The 17642-nt window shown below is 30.1% G+C and overlaps 1 protein-coding gene across 1 annotated transcript; it reads right to left on the bottom strand.

Annotated features, from left to right (window-relative positions):
- Positions 1 to 13455: 13455 nt before the first annotated feature.
- LOC11427822 (haloacid dehalogenase-like hydrolase domain-containing protein 3) lies at positions 13456 to 17494 on the bottom strand. The gene is made up of 6 exons (XM_003624999.4): positions 17130 to 17494; positions 16921 to 17027; positions 16123 to 16231; positions 15855 to 16016; positions 14449 to 14622; positions 13456 to 13751 (listed from the first exon to the last, which is right to left on the bottom strand). The coding sequence occupies exons 1-6, from the start codon at positions 17379 to 17381 to the stop codon at positions 13722 to 13724; spliced, it is 834 nt and encodes a 277-aa protein (XP_003625047.1). The 5' UTR covers positions 17382 to 17494; the 3' UTR covers positions 13456 to 13721.
- Positions 17495 to 17642: the final 148 nt, after the last annotated feature.

Raw genomic sequence — 17642 nt, 5'->3', positions numbered from 1 at the left:
GACTATGTGGTATATATAGTATACATATAAACAAGTTGACCCTTACATAAGCTTCATGTTTATACTAATTAATGAATAAACAAGTGATTAAATTTGCTTAATTATTATCTCATGTTTTATAAATAGGAAAATTATCTGGTACCTAGAGTTTTTTTTTTTTACTAAAAATATACCATATTTATCAAATTGACAAAGTATATCGATACAATACAAATTCGTTAAAAACAAGAAGAATGAGTATGCAAAAAAAAACTAACACCATCTATGTTAATAGCATAACATGGTAAAATACACAAGGCTACAAGCATGACAATATTCAAGTATTCAAAATACTCATGTCTTCGGATTTGTAATGGCGGTAACACCAAAGTCATTGATTGAATGTGCATTGGATTAAAGTTGGTTTGACAATTTGAACCGAGCAAACACCGTAACAAGAAGGGAAAGCAAAACAACGTTGCATAAACACAAAGAAATCAATATGGAATAAACTATATATATTTGAAAATCACTTATTTAAATAAAAGAGAATGAGAAAAACAATTTATATATGTGATTTTACATAAGAAAAATGACTCTAAATCACCGGTCTTTGATGTATGAAAGAGAAGAAACTGAGATTGTAAAATGGGACGGCGGTTCACAATAAAGAGAGAGTTAATTCAAAATGAAACTAGGGTTTCTAAAAAGCTATGTTACCTTGGAGCTTTGTTAAGTCTTGATACCCACAAGACAAAATTAATTCAAAATTCAAAATCGTATTCAAACAATTAAATATATGAATGATATAACATTAAATTCTTGAATATTGAGTACCATACATTGCCAACAAAACTCTACGATATTAGAGTGGTACTATAAAAGGGGTAGTCTCTCTTATGATCTCGAAGCTGAATAATGGTTTTCTTGTTGCTTCTTTCTCCTTTGAAGCAATTCAAAAATGGGTTGTAGAAAGTGATGAAACAAAATTTTTGAGTCAGATGGTTTCAATTTCTCGTTTATCAAAACTTTAAGCTACCTCATCAAGAAGGAAAGTTGTATTACGTGATTTTATTTGAAATTAGAGATTTCTTTTTGACGAATTATTTTATTTTTATTTTTTGAAGGATTTTTGATGAAATATTTGAAATTTGAGTAAAAAAATGATGGTGAAAAATATTTGGGGACTAAAACTTGGTGAAATTTTTTAGAGGAACTAAAAAATAAAGTTTGAAAATTTTATAGAGAGCAAAACTTTTTTTTTTCAAGATAAGGGAGCAAAACTTATTTAACCAAAAAAAAATGGCATACATAATGTAGCAACTATTCACTCAAAATTGATATACTAATGAATGTTTAGATTCAGTATGATCAGTTTGAAAGAATCACGACGAGCTATCGTAATTTTTCAAATGCTACACTTTGTAGTTTCAAGCAAATCGTAGTATTATGTACTATAATTTTATCGAACTAACCATAATTCTAGACACATAAAATTACCTTCAACATGCTTAAATAATGTTTATTAAAATTTAATTTTAACTTAGAATTGATTCTAGTTTGAAGTTAAGATTTGTAGTTTCTAATTTCAAACGTTATATTGATCGTAAAATACTTTTATTTTTTTGTTGAAGGTTTGATGTTTAAATACTCAGTTTGTGTTTCTTTAGTTCATAATATTTTCGATGATTATCAACTATTGTATCATGTACGATGATCTATTCCAACTTATGTCCCAAATAGTTTTGACCAGGCTTCTTTTCCATTCCTCCTTTAAAAAAGTGAAACCATGGAAAGACTATGTCAGACCAACAAATTACATCATAATTTCTTATTTTTGGGAGGGAAGTCTTGGAATATGGAAGTTTCTATGTGACGGTACCCTCGCATCATTTACTTGCAAGAGATATTTCATATATAATATAGGTAGAGTTTTGAGTTCGAACCTAAATAATTTATTCACCTTAAAATAGTTTGTTAAGAAAGTAAAAGAAAGAACCTTGTTTATAATAAAGAGTAAACAAACCCTAAATTAATAAATAAGTGAGTGTATTGTGTGTGTAATTCAGTTTTAATCCACGCTCTTACAGCTTCCCAACCTCTCTCCTACACGGACAAAAACATAGGTGCCACATTGCAGACACGTGACCTGGCTAATTCTCAAGTAAGAAAATTATTCTATGATTTTTTTTTAAAGAAAAATTATTCTATGATGATGATGATGACTGTTTTTATTTTGACAAAATTTTATAATGATGACGATGATCCTTGCATTATTAAATTTCAAAGGCCAACCTGAAAAGAAAAAACAATTATTCTTCAATAGAAGTCTCTGATAGTAAAATGAAGATAGGGCTAAGATGTTTTAAAAGTAAGATGAATTAAGTTTTCAGCGGTTCAAACTTTGGAACCATGAACAGTTGAACACCTAAATTTCAAGTTTTAAAGCTTAGTTCAGATCAGAATGCTCCACTGATTTGGCATAACTGCATGAAAGTTTAGTTAAGAAATTAAATGAGAAAACTAATCACTAAAGTGAGTATTTAAACAAGGGAATCTAATATTCATTGGCTTGATCTAACGAGAAGACTAGACTAATCACTAAATGCTCGATCAATCGAATCTCTCCTAAGATTCTAACAAAAAGAAAGGAGTTGCATGTGAGATTGATCAGTCAATTTCATCTCGAAACTTTCATTTTCTTATCAACTTAGTCCCTAAATCATGATAAGCAGTTAAAAAGTTCTTAAACAGCAAAAAATACAACAGTTTGTTCATTGAGTATCATAAAACAATCAATTTTATTAATTGAAGGACTAAATAGTGATATTTTAATTAATTTTAATAGTTTGAGAACTAAATTGATGAGAAAGTGATAGTTTATGAATTAAAACGACTGTTTATTTTCGATGTGAGCTAATTAACAAATGGTGAATGAAAATAGTTGGATCTCACACTCTTAAATTATGTTGCATATCCCGTTGTCACAATTGGAGAAAGATTCGTCTACCATTATTTAATCTTTCAATATTAATAGGTTGAGTATTCCGGAGAGCTCCGAAAGCAACAAGCTAATCAGGGTTGACCATGTGTAATTGGCAGAGGGCCTCAAACTAATAGGATCCTAAAAAATTTGGAAAAAAAATAACTTGCATACACGGACAAAATTTGTCACAAAATTTCATTTTTATGTAGGTAAAAGTCTTTAAGACAACAATTTACTATCAATTATGCTTTGTCCATAAGTAAATGTTTCATACATAAATGTCTATTTGTTTTAAGTAATGTCATGTTTGAACTATTACTCATATATTTAACTATAACTTACTTGTCTATCGTTATAAGCGGTGTTTTTTCAATTATTTTTAAATGAAAATTACTAAGGTTATAATAGGGCCTCCAAATTGTCGGAAACGACCCTGTAGCTAATGCTTCTAAAGTCACAAGAGTTTGGAAAACATTATCTTCATCCAGAACCTAAAAGTGTATTTAGATGAGAGAATTTTTTGGTAATGTAATTTTAGAGTGTAATTTAACTCATCTATGTAAATATTATTGTTTAAACTCATTTTTTTTAATAGCCCTAGTTTATTTACTAACCCATTCTTACTTTAATACGTGAATCAAGTAAGTGTAGTAAAGATGAGGATGTTGCGTTGGATGAGTGGTAAGATCAGATTTGATAGGATTAGGAATGACACCATTTGAGAGAGAGTGGGGGTAGCACCTTATAGTAGAAAAGTTGGTAGAAAATAGGCTTAGATGATTTGGACATTTAGTGAGAAGACCCCTAGATGTCGTGGTAAGAAGAGTAGATCAAATGGAGGAGAGTCAAGTTAAAAGAGGTAGAGGAAGACCTAGGAAAACTATTAGAGAAACCATTAGAAAAGATTTAGAGGTCAATGAGTTGGATCCAAATTTAGTTTATGGTAGAACATTATAGCATCATTTGATCCATGTAGCGGACCTCATTTAGTAAGATAAGGCTTAGTTGTTGTTGATGTATTCTTACTTTAATACTCATCTATAGAAGAAACTAATCTCTCAAACTAATCGCTGAGTAAAAAACCCTATATATATATATAATATTAATAAATTACCTAATTATTGTAGCCATTGAAGTGCACGTGCCACTGCATGGTATACACAAGCCTTTTGCTTCCTTGATTGTGGTTTGCACGGGTTTATTAATTAACATTGTTTGATAAACTATGGATAAAGAATTGACAATATGATGGTTTGCATGACATTATGTTGACATAATGTAGTACATATGTCAATTAAATTACTTCTACACTAGACAGTTCTTAAATAAGAGACATGAGTTGTTTATAGTACGAATGTAATATTAAATGTGTTATTCTTATTCTCATATAGTGGATCAGGTTGAGTGGTGTATTTCTTATTGTAATAAGGAAATTGCTTTGTGCTGCAAAAATGTGCCGACGAAAAACGACTAAGCATGTAAATTAGTGGTTAGTATTTGAGTGAATACCATTTTTATTCTTCACCTATTTTCTTTATTACCACCTTAGCCATGTATATAGTAAGTGGTTTCTTACTTCGCCAAATTTTGTTGGAGTGCATGTCGCATTATATAACATTAATGCTCTTGTAATAATTTGGTTGTGTCGATCTTCTTGGGGATAGATTTCAATTTTTCCATCCTAAGTTTGAACTTTGATTCGCAATGTTGTGGCAGCATAACATTTCTACTACGTCTTGTAAAAAATAAACATTTCTACTAGACCCAACACATGTTGATGGATTAAAAAAAGTTTGAATATATAATATAAAATTATAGTGAATTTGGTTTCAAGTAATTTTTTTATGGTGTAGTTCTCAAGTGATTATTAGCTGTTTAGCTAATTCTTAAATATCGTAATATGGTTTTTTGGTGAATTTATACACTAATTGATTTCCTTTGCTAGACAGTTAATTATGTTGAGAAAGACTACTTCCTCGGTCAATAATTGTAAGACCATCCTTTCATATTTCTTTGTCTCTTTACAAGATACTTTTTACAAAATTTTAAATGTATTGACAATTTCTTTACAAAAAAAATGTATTAACAATTTCTTTACAAAAATATTCATATTTAACTTACAATTGAAAAACGTTAATTTAATTCATATGAATATGATATAATTAATTGTAGAGGTGATTATGGAAAAGTAACATATTTTATGGTGCGTAAATTGCTCATTTTCATTGGTTGGTGGGTAAATTACCCACCATTTTTCAAAGGTATTCTAAAAAAAACCATTTTACAAAGACTTCATTCTTATACATTGTCGATAAATATTTTTTACAAAATTAATTCAACAAGATGGTCAGATGACAGGAACAATTGACTTTATTATAAACGTTTTCTAAACTCACCTGCACGATTGGTTGTGATGTGTAAACAATACATGAAAGTTAAACTATTTTTACTTTTTACAAATTTATAGTTATAACTAGTTATTATAGGGTTTTGTAAAAAAAAACATGGAGTATATTTAGTGTTTATGAGTTCTTATAAACATGGTAGTCAACTTCCGAGTAGACTCGCGAGTTTATACGAGTTTACGAGTCTATCTGATAAAAACAAGTAGACTCGCACATAGAATCGCTTTTGTGGTAGACGCATGTAGACTCGTACCAACTCACATAGACTCGTGAGTCTAGGACGATTTTATCGAGCCCATGAACTTTTTTAAAAAAGCAATTTTTTCTTTTAAAAAGTCCAAAATACGTCCCAAATTTCAAATCAAACAAAAAATGTGAATAGAAAAAACGTAGAATCTTATAACCCTAGAAACGAAAGGTTACTTTCTCTCACACTCAATTTAGAAACGAAAATCTACTCTCTCTCAACGACGATGTCCAATCTCACCTCTATAGTCGGCGAACACTTCACCATCGACGTTCTCTCAAGTTTGTATTTCATAAATCACTTGCTTTTTTGTTTTCATCGACGACGTTCACTTACTTCCTTTTCATGTAACCGTTTCCTTGTTCAATGTGTTTCGTCCGGGGTAGAATTTGATGATGATGTTGACAATGATGGTCATGATGCTAGTGAAGATGATATGATATGGCGACCATGATGATGACGATGGTGGTGGTGATTTTGATTATTGACAAGATTACATTGGAGCTTTAGATGTTTGAAGACATTATCATATATGTTTTATGTTTTTTTTTTATTTAATGTAGTAGCCAATTGGGAAGGAACTAGAACCTTACCTACTTACTTACAAACTTACTTTTACAAAAAATCTATTATAGAGATTTTTTGTTATATATATATATATATATATATATATATATATATATATATATATATATATTTGTCATTTATGTGTCACATATAGAAATTTTAATATCATTTTTAATTTTCCATAACTCGTACGAGATTACGAGTCGAGTCTTACAGACCCTTTTTGAGAACTATATATATATATAGATTTGGGAGATGATGAATTATGGAGTGTTTTGACACAATCAATATTACAATTTTTGTTAAAACGAGTTGGGGGCTGGGGTAAGGTGATTCCTTTTTACCTTTTTTATTTTTTCTTATTGTTGAAGGTCTCAATTTTCTACTTATGACATGTATTGATAAAGTTCAGGTTGGAAATAATGATGAGTTCAAATTAATACATACCCAATATGTTGATGATATGAGTTTGAAGGAAGAGAAGTCATAGGCAAATATTAGAGCTTTTTTTGAGATGACATGCTTTAAAAGTGATCTTCCATAAATGTTTTTTTAGTTGGAGTCAATGTGAATGAAACTTGGTTGGACGAAGCAACAAGTGCTTAAGGGCAAATGTGGCCAAGCTACATTTGAATATATGGATGGAAATATCAGGAGAGGATAGCTTTTTGGAACCTAGTTATTAATAAAATTCTAGCAAAATTGTAAGGGTGGAAAGGTCAAAATTTATATATGAAAGATGGCTTGATGTGTTTGAAAGACACACAATAATTTGGTGTTCTGACCTAGGAATGAGAAAAAATGTTGCATTATTTATGGATCATGTTAAATTCTTGTTTCGGTGGTGGTTGAAGCACCTGGATAGATTTTTGTTTCAATTTAAACCAATTGTGTGATCATCCAGCAGAGTGTCTTGACAACTTATATGGTAACCTTTGAGGTGTTTTGAGGCTTTGTTTTTATTGTTGTTGTCTTGTTAACTATGCTTTGTTTTGCTACCATCCTTGTTGTTTGATGGTGTTTGATCCTTTGTTTTTGGGACAGACTTTTGAGTGGTAACTTTTTTTATATTAAGAAATATACGCCTTGTGCTTTGATGGTATCTGTTAATTCATATGACTTTGGAAAAAATATAAAACATATTTAATTCATTAGAACTTATTTAATAAAATCAAAGAAGAATTAAATTTCACCAGTGGAGGTTGAACCAATCAATAAGGTGTTGATTCATGCTTCACAAAGATGTAAGATTAACTCTTGCTATATATGTGAGAACTTCTTTGATAGGTAAATTTTTTTTTTTTTAATACTATTTGAGCCTTGAAATCTACCTTCATTTTCGTGAATTCTTAGGGCTTAACTTTCCTTCGATAAAAAAAAATAATGTTTAAATTTCTTAAACATGGTTCTTATTCTTAACAAAATAAATAAATAAAATATCACTAATAAGAAATTCAATTTTATGTGCTATATAATAGTAGGACAGTTAACCTCAATAATTACATTTTTTTATATTATAAGTGTTCGAATTTATGATTTTTTTCATCGAAATTTTGCAATACAAAAATTACAATAGTCCTCGTTAATTTGAACATGCAGAACTGCGTTTTATTATATATATTCTCTTATTTGCTCCAATAATTTTTTTAAACTTATCACAACATTCAAAAATTTCAAACTTTTTATTGATCATTTGATCACCAATGACTTGTGAATTATTGAATTATTGGATCATACTTTTCAAGGTTTGATCGATCTAAACTAAGTATAAATAGATCTTGTTTGTTAAAATTTTCAAAGGCTAGGTTTTATTTCACAAGCATGTTAAATTAGCTTATAGCTTATAAAATCATCCAATTAAAAGGATATGTTTAGTAACAATCATTTTTTCATGAGTTTATATTTTATTTTTACTAGCTTATAATAATTATTTATAAACTAATTCATGTAAACTAATTCATATAGTTTATAGATTAAAACTTATAGTTTTCCTCATAATTTTACCAGTGTTATCTTAATTGAAAAATAAATATTAATCAAATATATTTTGTATGATATTTCATATTTATAAAGTAGTTCAATTGTTAAGTTTATAAAACGGGATATTGTACTATAAGGAAGAAACAAGAACCGCCTTTTAAACAATTCAGGTTTTGATACATCAACCCACAAGTCAATTATCCCATACACATTCAATATGTTACATCTTAAAACATGCATCATTAAAGAATATACTATATGTTTCTTTTAAAAAAAAATAAAAAATCAATGATGATTAGTGATGTATGTTTATTCGGAGATACAACCAATACTCTGTAATTTTTCCACTAACCGCGAGAAAAACCTTGGCTGCCACCGTTGACGTAGGAGCTCCCCTTTCATTGTCATTTCCTCAATCCAAGTTTCGGCTAGAATAGTGGATTCATCCTCGTTGACGTACGTAAAAGAGATGGATATCCACCCGGCATCCCAATGACCAAACCTTTAACAGAATTACGGTCAATCTGCATCAGAAAAAAGATAAAAATAAGTGAAGAAATAGATATAATTAGATGTTTGACAAAATTAATAAATGGTATGGAAAAGAAGAATTAAAATAAGAGTATAAATAAATGAATATCATATTGAATTATCATATACTAGAGTGGCTATTATTGTTATTATTACTTTACCCCTTATTCTAACACATATTGAAGGATTAAAAAAGATTGAATATGTAATATATATAATTATATTATTGTCATGTGAATTTGGTTCTCAAGTGATTATTAGTTGTTTAACTAATTATTACATATTTTATTATGGTTTTTTGGTGAATAAATACTCTAGTTGATTTCCTTTGTTAGACAATTAATTCTGTTTAGAAAAGACTACTTCCTCACTCAATAATTATAAGACCATCTTTTCATATTTCTTTGTCTCTTTACAAAAATATTTTTTACAAAACTTTTAAATGTATTAATAATTTCTTTACAATAATATTCATATATAACTTACAATTGAAAAACGTTAATTTATTTTCTATGAATATGATATAATGAATTGTAGAGGTGATTATGGAAAAGTAACATATTTCACGAAGATTTCATTCTTAAACATTGTCTTGTGTAAAGAACTTTTACACTCGTAATTGAACACAATGGTTAGATGACTATAAAATATTTTGACTTTTATTATAACCGTTTTTTAAGGTCATAGATGATTGGTTGTGATTTGTAAACAATACATGAAAGTTAAACTATTTTTACAAATTTATAATTATAACTAGTTATTATAGGGTCTTGTAATAATAAAAAAAAAACATATGGAATGTATTTAGTGTTTGTGAGTTATTACACCACTTTGAGGAGCGATATATATAAACTTTTGCTCTATGTATCTCATATATAGACTTTGTGGTGAAGAAAATGGGATTTCATATTGAAACATTTAATATTTTAGATCTTAAAAATGTTATAAAGTGGTGTAATAGCAAACAAATAAAGTATAAAATGAATATCCATTGAGAATCAGGTCGGTCCAAAGATCTAAGCTAATTTGATAAAAAAAAAATGAAAAACATGAAAGCTTACTCGAACAAATCAGTAGGTTCAGTAAGTTTTTGGTTAGAGTAGCAAATCCTAGATCTAGCTGCTCTATGGTCGATTGCCATCAAAACTTCGGTTCTTGGCATTTTAGTAACATGACATTGAAAGAGGAAAGCATTCCGATAAACTTCATAGTGATGACGCGACATAGACGGAGCTTGACTAAGGGTTTGAAGAAGGTAAAATGTTTATCTATAAAAACTGGTTATAAGAAATATTATTTGAAAAGATTAAATTCCATTCTTTATGGTGGTTACAGGCTAATAATGCCTTGTTTGTGCATGGCACTCAGATGTGGTGGTCGGACCCTATGTTATGTCTGGGTATCGACTGACTGTAATTTTGTAAATATTGTTTTACTATTCTTTTTAAGGGGTTGCCTTCCAATACATCTTGTGCTGAAATGGTTCCACTGCCTATGTTTATAAATTCCATTTTGATGTTTTCAAAAAAAAAGAAATATTATTTTTATTATAAAAAAAAAATATATCCAAAATCATGAAATTATCCTATAATTATATCTTACTATTTAGGTTGAAATATACATCCAAAATGTCAACTTACAATAGTAAGTGTGAATTACTTATTAGTGGTAAAACAAATAATTTCATATATGTAATAGTGGTAAATTTAGTAGTATAAATACCACACTTTGATTCATGTAAAAATACATCATTTTTGAGAAATAAAAACATATCATCATACTTCCTTCTCTCTTGATTTCCTTAGTTTGATAAATCATAGTGTTATATATTATTTGAAGTATTATAAATTGAAGTAGTATTTTATATCATCTTATTAGTTCACTAACATCATAAATAAGTATTTAAATATCTAAATCTTTAACATGTTATCAACACGATCATTTCTATCGAAAGTTCATACTACTACTTGGTATGTTATCTATACTCTTCACTTTAATATCATTACTTAATATTGCTATGTATATAATTTATCTTGATCATCTAAATATTATTATTATCTGTTCCGGTTATAGAAAACTGGCAATTCGTCAAGTGATTTATAACAACAGTGGTTATTGTTATTATTACTTTACCCTTTTATCCTAAAACATAATGATGGATTAAAAAAGTTTGAATATGTAATATATAATTATATTATTATCTTGTGAATTTGGTTCTCAAGTGATTATTAGTTGTTTAACTAATTATTACATATTTTATTATGGCTTTTTGGTGAATATATATTCTAGTTGATTTCCTTTGTTAGACAATTAATTATGTTTAGAAAGACCACTTCCTCACTCAATAATTATAAGACCATCTTTTCATATTTCTGTCTCTTTACAAAAATATTTTTTACAAAACTTTTAAATGTATTAATAATTTCTTTACAATAATATTCATATATAATTTACAATTGAAAAACGTTAATTTATTTCCTATGAATATGATATAATTAATTGTAGAGGTGATTATGGAAAAGTAACATATTTCACGAAGATTTCATTCTTGTGTAAGAATTTTTACACTTGTAATTCACACAATGGTTAGATCACTAAAAAATATTTTGACTTTTTTTTTTTTTTAGAGAACGTTTTGACTTTTATTATAACCGCTTTTTAAGGTCGTCATGATTGGTTGTGATTTGTAAACAAGACATGAAAGTTAAACTATTTTTACAAATTTATAATTATAACTAGTTATTATAGGGTCTTGTAAAAAAAAAACATATGGAGTGTATTTAGTGTTTGTGAGTTATTATACCACTTCAAGGGCGATATATATAAATTTTTGCTCTATGTATCCCATATGTAGACTTTGTGGTGACGAAAATGGGATTTTTATTTTTTATTTTCTTATAAATGGAGATGATGAATCATGGAGTGTTTTGGCACAATCAATGTTACAATTCTTGTTAATGGAAACCTAAAAAAAGAATATAAAATGGGGTGGGGGTTGAGGTAAGGTGATCCCTCTAACATTTTTTATTTTATTTTTGCTTATTGTTGAATGTATCTATTCTCTACTTTTGACGTGTATTGATAAAGTTCAGGTTGAAAATAATGATGAGTTCAAATTAACACAAGCAATTTGTTGATGATATGAGTTTGGAGGAAGAGAAGTCTTGGGCGAACATTAGAGCTCTCAAAGCGAGTGTACTTCTTTTTGAGATGACATGGTTTAAAAGTGATCTTCCACAAAGCTTTTTTGGTTGGAGTCAATGTGAATCAAACTTAGTTGGACGAACCAACTAGTGCTTAACTACAGATGGGGCCAAACTACATTTGAATATATTGATGGAAATATCAGGAGAGGATAGCTTTTCGGAACCTTGTCATCATTAATAAAATTCTAACAAAAGTGTAAGGGTGGGAAAGTTATAATTTATCTATGGGAGATATGGCTTGCATGTGTGTGGACCATTTGAAAGGCAGACAATAATTCGGTGTTCCGACCTAGGGATGAGAACAACTATTTCATTATGGATCATGTTAAATTCTTGTTTTGGTGCACCCAGGTCGGAACATCAAATTAAACAAATTCTCATCCCTAGGTTGAAACACTAAATTAAACAAATTCTTGTTCCAACCTAGGCACACAATAATTTGGTGTTCCGACCTATGGTTGAAGCACCCGCGTATAGAGTTCGATTTTTAATTTAAACAAATTATGTGATCATCCAGCAGAGTGTCTCGACAACTTATATGTAACCTTTGAGGTGTTTTGAGGCATTGTTTTCATTCTTGTTGTCTTGATAACTATGCTTTGTTTTGTTACCATCCTCGTTGTTTAATGGTATCTAATCCTTTTGTTTTCGGTACAGACTTTTGAGTTGTAACTCTTTCTCCATCTAGATACACCTTGTGCTCTGATCATATTTATTAATTCATTTGACTTTTAAAAAAAATATTAAAACACAGTTGATTCATTAGAATTTATTTAATGAAATCAAAGAATAATTAAATTTCATTGGTGGAGGCAAAACCAATTAGTAAGATGTTGATTCATACTTCACAAAACTGTGAAATTAACTCTCGTTAGAGACGTGAGAACCTCTTTGACAGGTAATGTTTTCAGTGCTCTTTGTGTCTTACAATCTACCTTCACTCTAGTGTTATATAACATTAGAACAGTTAACTTTGATAATTACTTTTTTTCTTTATAATATTATAGTTGAATTTTTCATCGAGTTTTTGTTATACAAAAATTACAATATTTCTCATTAATTTGAATATGCAGAACTGAGTTTTATTATATATATATTCTCTAATTTTGCTCCAATAATTTTTAAAAACTTATCACAACATTCAATAATTTCAATCTTTTTATTGATCATTTGATCACCAATGAAATGAATTAATTTTGCTTCTTCCTTCTAAAAATAAGAGATATTTTGGTGAACGAGTTTTGCTAGGGACACTCTCTTTTCAACACTCCCCTTAACACTTATCCTTTTATTGGATGAAACCAATGTAGGATCCACCATTTTTTGTGGAACCCATTTTCAAAGCATGGGATCCACCATGAAATAAGCCAATAAAAAGATGAGTGGTAGAGAGAGTGTTGAAAAGAGAGTGTTGCTAGCACTACTCTTTGGTGAACTTGATACAAAAATAATAATTTGAAATTTAACTATAAAATATTCATAAAATAGGAGGACTTTTCTGCAAGTTTAAAAAATAAAAGGAATTTGTGTAAGAGATTGGAAATGTTGAAGTAATTTACTCAAAATTAATCCACCGGTTTATTTTATTTATTAATAATCCTTGTAGCTTTAGAAAATCTGTAAGAAAACACACTGATGAATGCAAATATAAAAGCTCCTACCTACACCTTCATTTCTGTTTCACCAGTTATAGTCTCACATCTCTTTCATACATGTACAGTGGATTCTTGTAACTAAAGCCTAAAGACTAAAGACTATTAATAAAATTTAATATTTACATATGGATAACATTCTTGAACTTTTTCCATAAACATACTTTTTCAGACCTGGACCCCAATCCTCTGTGCTACCTGAGTCAGCAAAAGATTCAAGTCATTATCAATGCATAGTCTCAAATAAAAATTTTAATTTTTAGAAATCATATACTAAGATTAGCATAGACAACAAAAAGCAAATATGAACTGTCAACTGTTGATAAAAAATAGCAAACAGCAGAGGATTTATCCATATAAGGCATGCATTTTTGGATCATGATAATCACACATCAAGCTGCAAACTGTCACATTGGACATAAGGATATACTTGTCAGACAGGGTCCCCGTTTCCCCTAAATTTGTTACAAAATAGCATTGTTTCTATTCTTTGGCTAACGGGGAGACTTCTATTGGGAATTTGGCATCTGAAGGGAAGGAGAAATTGACATGTGGGAAATCAAGGGACTATATAGAATGGTCCTCATGAGTTTTGGACTTTTTGCCTATGACGGACAAACTTCTAATGTACAACTGATATATTATAATATAGTCATACCAGTGGTTATTAATAGTTGAATTTTGATGGACTATGGACCATTCTATTTCTATACAGTATACACAACTGGGAGTGAAACTCCCACCCAGCAGTAAGAACCTGAATATGGGAGGTACCTACATAAGAATCATTTTTAGGAAGATGTTTTTTTCTCCCCTAGGTGTACTCACCCTCTAGTCTCCACTCTCCAGTAAAATTTTCTTATGCATCAAAAAGAGATGAATATGCTTAACATACCTCCTTAAAAGAGTGAACATCACTTCCCCAAAGCCATGCATCACAGCCTGCATCTCTGGCACCCCATATATCATTTCGACGATCATCCCCAACATGAACAGCATCCTCAGGTTTTACATCCAATAGTTCACATGCTTTCAGAAATATAGTTGGATTTGGTTTCTCTGCTTCAACCTGTATGAAACAGGCATACCAATCATTCACATATACATTAAATGTGATATGAGTTCATAAATCAACTATGGAACAGAAAAGGAAAATTGCATGCTTATAAAACTTTCAACTAACAGCACACACCACAAAATCATTATTCAAATGCATGGTTGCTCAAATGAAAAACTTGAAAATATAAATAACTGTCAAGAGGATCTTGCAGGACAAATCCAACACCTCAAAGTTAATATTGGCAGCAAAAACATTCCACAGAATCTATTGAATGATTCCAAAGTATACACAAATTCTTCTTTTAGCCATCAAAGTCCCCATTTAAATTTTCACCCAATTTACTTCAATATTCCTCAATTGCATGCAATACTTGATACATCTTCAATGCTAAGGGTAATGCAATTCCCATGCAAATCCATTGTTTCAAATGTAAGCATGTTTGGTTCAATGGGGGAAGAGCTCTAAAACATAACTCTGCAATCCAGAGTCATGCTAAGCTGCTTCCTCCTCCAATACAGTTCTAAGAATTGCATTGGGTGAGCACACTACTTAAATATACATACTGCAATATTAGCTTCACAGTTGACATATTTGTGGTTCTACTAGAAAGATTTGTGATATATCATATACGAACAAAGATTATGCTTTCACTATTGTGATAATTTATCTGCATTTGATCTTTCAATTCCTAACATCTTTCTGCAAGATGCGAATTGACACAGTGAATGATTTAAGATTTATTTCCACCATTTCTTTCTCAAAGATTTTTTGGCAGTGATGATACTCTACATTGTGAATGACATCGATACAGTAAGTTCAGCGAGGAGCTTGCATAGATTTTTCGAGGGAGTCAGATACATGTATATATGCATTATATGCCGTATTGTCAACAAATGAGCCAAGTGTGGTGGTGGAAAGTTAATGATAAAAAACATGTTCAAGTGAGTTTGAACCTTGGAAGTTTCATTTTCTTGAATATTCAGTGGAAAAATACAAAAAACAATGGTTGAGGAGTGGAACACAAGACCCTGCTTAACCCAAAGTGAGGAAGTTACGACTACTATATACTTTAAGTTGGTGTAAATGATTTAATATAATTGAAGGGGTGCCATGGCTCCCACCCGCCATGCAGAAATACTAGCATGCATCAATAGATCGGGGGGGGGGGGGGTGTGGAAAACATGCAGTGACACAAACTGATAAAACAAAATAAAGTAAAAAGAGAAACTCAATTTACTTACCTCAGCTGATACTGCTACAGCATCAAACCAATCATCACAGTTTAATGCCCGCAAGAGAGGTCTTAATCGAGTGTCAAAATTTGAAACAACAGCCAATTTCACACCTGAGTTTCTAAGAGCTTTGAACACTTCTTCTGTGTTGGGATCACATAGGTGCCATGCCTGTGGATGATAAAATGGCAAAAAAAAAATCAAATCCTACTCAGATTGAAAACAGAAAAAGAGGTTATTATAAATTTTAGAAAAAGGTAACTATTGGAGGTCATACCTTGTCGGTCATATAATAGTTATAAAGCTCTTCAAAGTATTGAGAATCCGAACAGCCAGTAGAATTACTCACTATGTATTGCCAGAAAGGTCTACCATCATTAACATATCTGCAAAGTAGAAGATAAGAAACAGTCTTAACTATACAAATGAAGACAGTAGTGAAGTAACAAGGCGTCGCTGCTCGCAATAGCTATCCATGGTGAAATGCTTGTTTAATGATTTGAAGTTTATGCAGAGACAGAAAAAAGGAGGAGAAACATTTCATTCTATATTGAAGAAATTAACCACTCAACCGAACAAGTCAGACCCATAAAAAAAATCTAGAGTGAATAACCAAATCGGTCGCTCACAATTTTCTTGCAGGCTAGTTCAGTCCATGACCAAAAGTAAACCTAAATTAGTCCCTTGCATTTTTATTTCTGGGACAAATTAGTCCCTTTAATACAATGAGTTAGAGACTAATTTGTCTCCGGTTTGAAAATGTCAGGGACTAATTTGGGCATAATTTTTGTCAGGGACTGAATAGACCCACTCAAAAATTGTGAAAGACTGCTAAGAAATTAATTATATTTCTACCAAACCACTGAAATAGCATAATCTAACTCCAGAAATTTTCAATCCAAAGAAAGCCATTGATAATAATATAATTATAATTGACATAATAACTAACTACTAAGAAATGAAAAATTAAATAAATAAAACAAGTAATCTACAATAATCAGTTGATTGATTTGATATTAAAACAAAAATCTTTGAATTGATTAATAATGCAATAAATGAAAGGAATTAAATTTACCTGAGACGAGATTTACCCCAAGGTTGACTATAAGCTCTTCTGTATCTATACAAAATCTCTTCCTCTGAATAGTTCACACCATATTTCTCCCCAATCGTTCTATATATCTAAAACAACAACACAATAATAAAATAAACAGTGAAAATTAGCATTGAATTTGAAATTGAATATGAATTAGCAGCATTGAATTAAAGAATTGAATGAATTACCTGAGCCATGGGTTGAGAAGGAAGAACAAGAGTACCAACAGCATCAACAAGAAGAGCTTTATGAGTGATGTTACCGTAAAGAGATCTTCTATAATCAGCATAATCTTTCAAATAAGTGCTGCTATCTTGGTGTTCTTCAGCCACCACAGCGGCGGCGGAGGAGGTGGAAGAGTACGACGGTGAACGGCACCATTTGGTGAGTGACTTCGATTTGGAAGTAAAAACGCTTCTGAAACTATTCATCACTGTCATGTTCGTTATTTGTTCTTAGCTTCTTCACATTGAAAATGAGTATGAGTTGGTTATTTATCACTCCACTCGTTCACATGTTTCATACAAACACTCGCATCGCACGGAATCGAAATTTAACGGAAAATGTTTTGTTATCTCTACGTAACTCTAATAATGTATTATACGCCCCCATATGTATATGGTCTTTATTATATGTCATATATATTATTTAATAAAAGAATTTAAAATGTTGATTTATGCTTGTAATTGTGAAAATAAGTC

This window comes from Medicago truncatula, chromosome 7 (assembly GCF_003473485.1).
Source record: "Medicago truncatula cultivar Jemalong A17 chromosome 7, MtrunA17r5.0-ANR, whole genome shotgun sequence".
Lineage (NCBI taxonomy): Eukaryota > Viridiplantae > Streptophyta > Magnoliopsida > Fabales > Fabaceae > Medicago > Medicago truncatula.
This window is presented reverse-complemented; position numbering and strand designations above follow the sequence as displayed.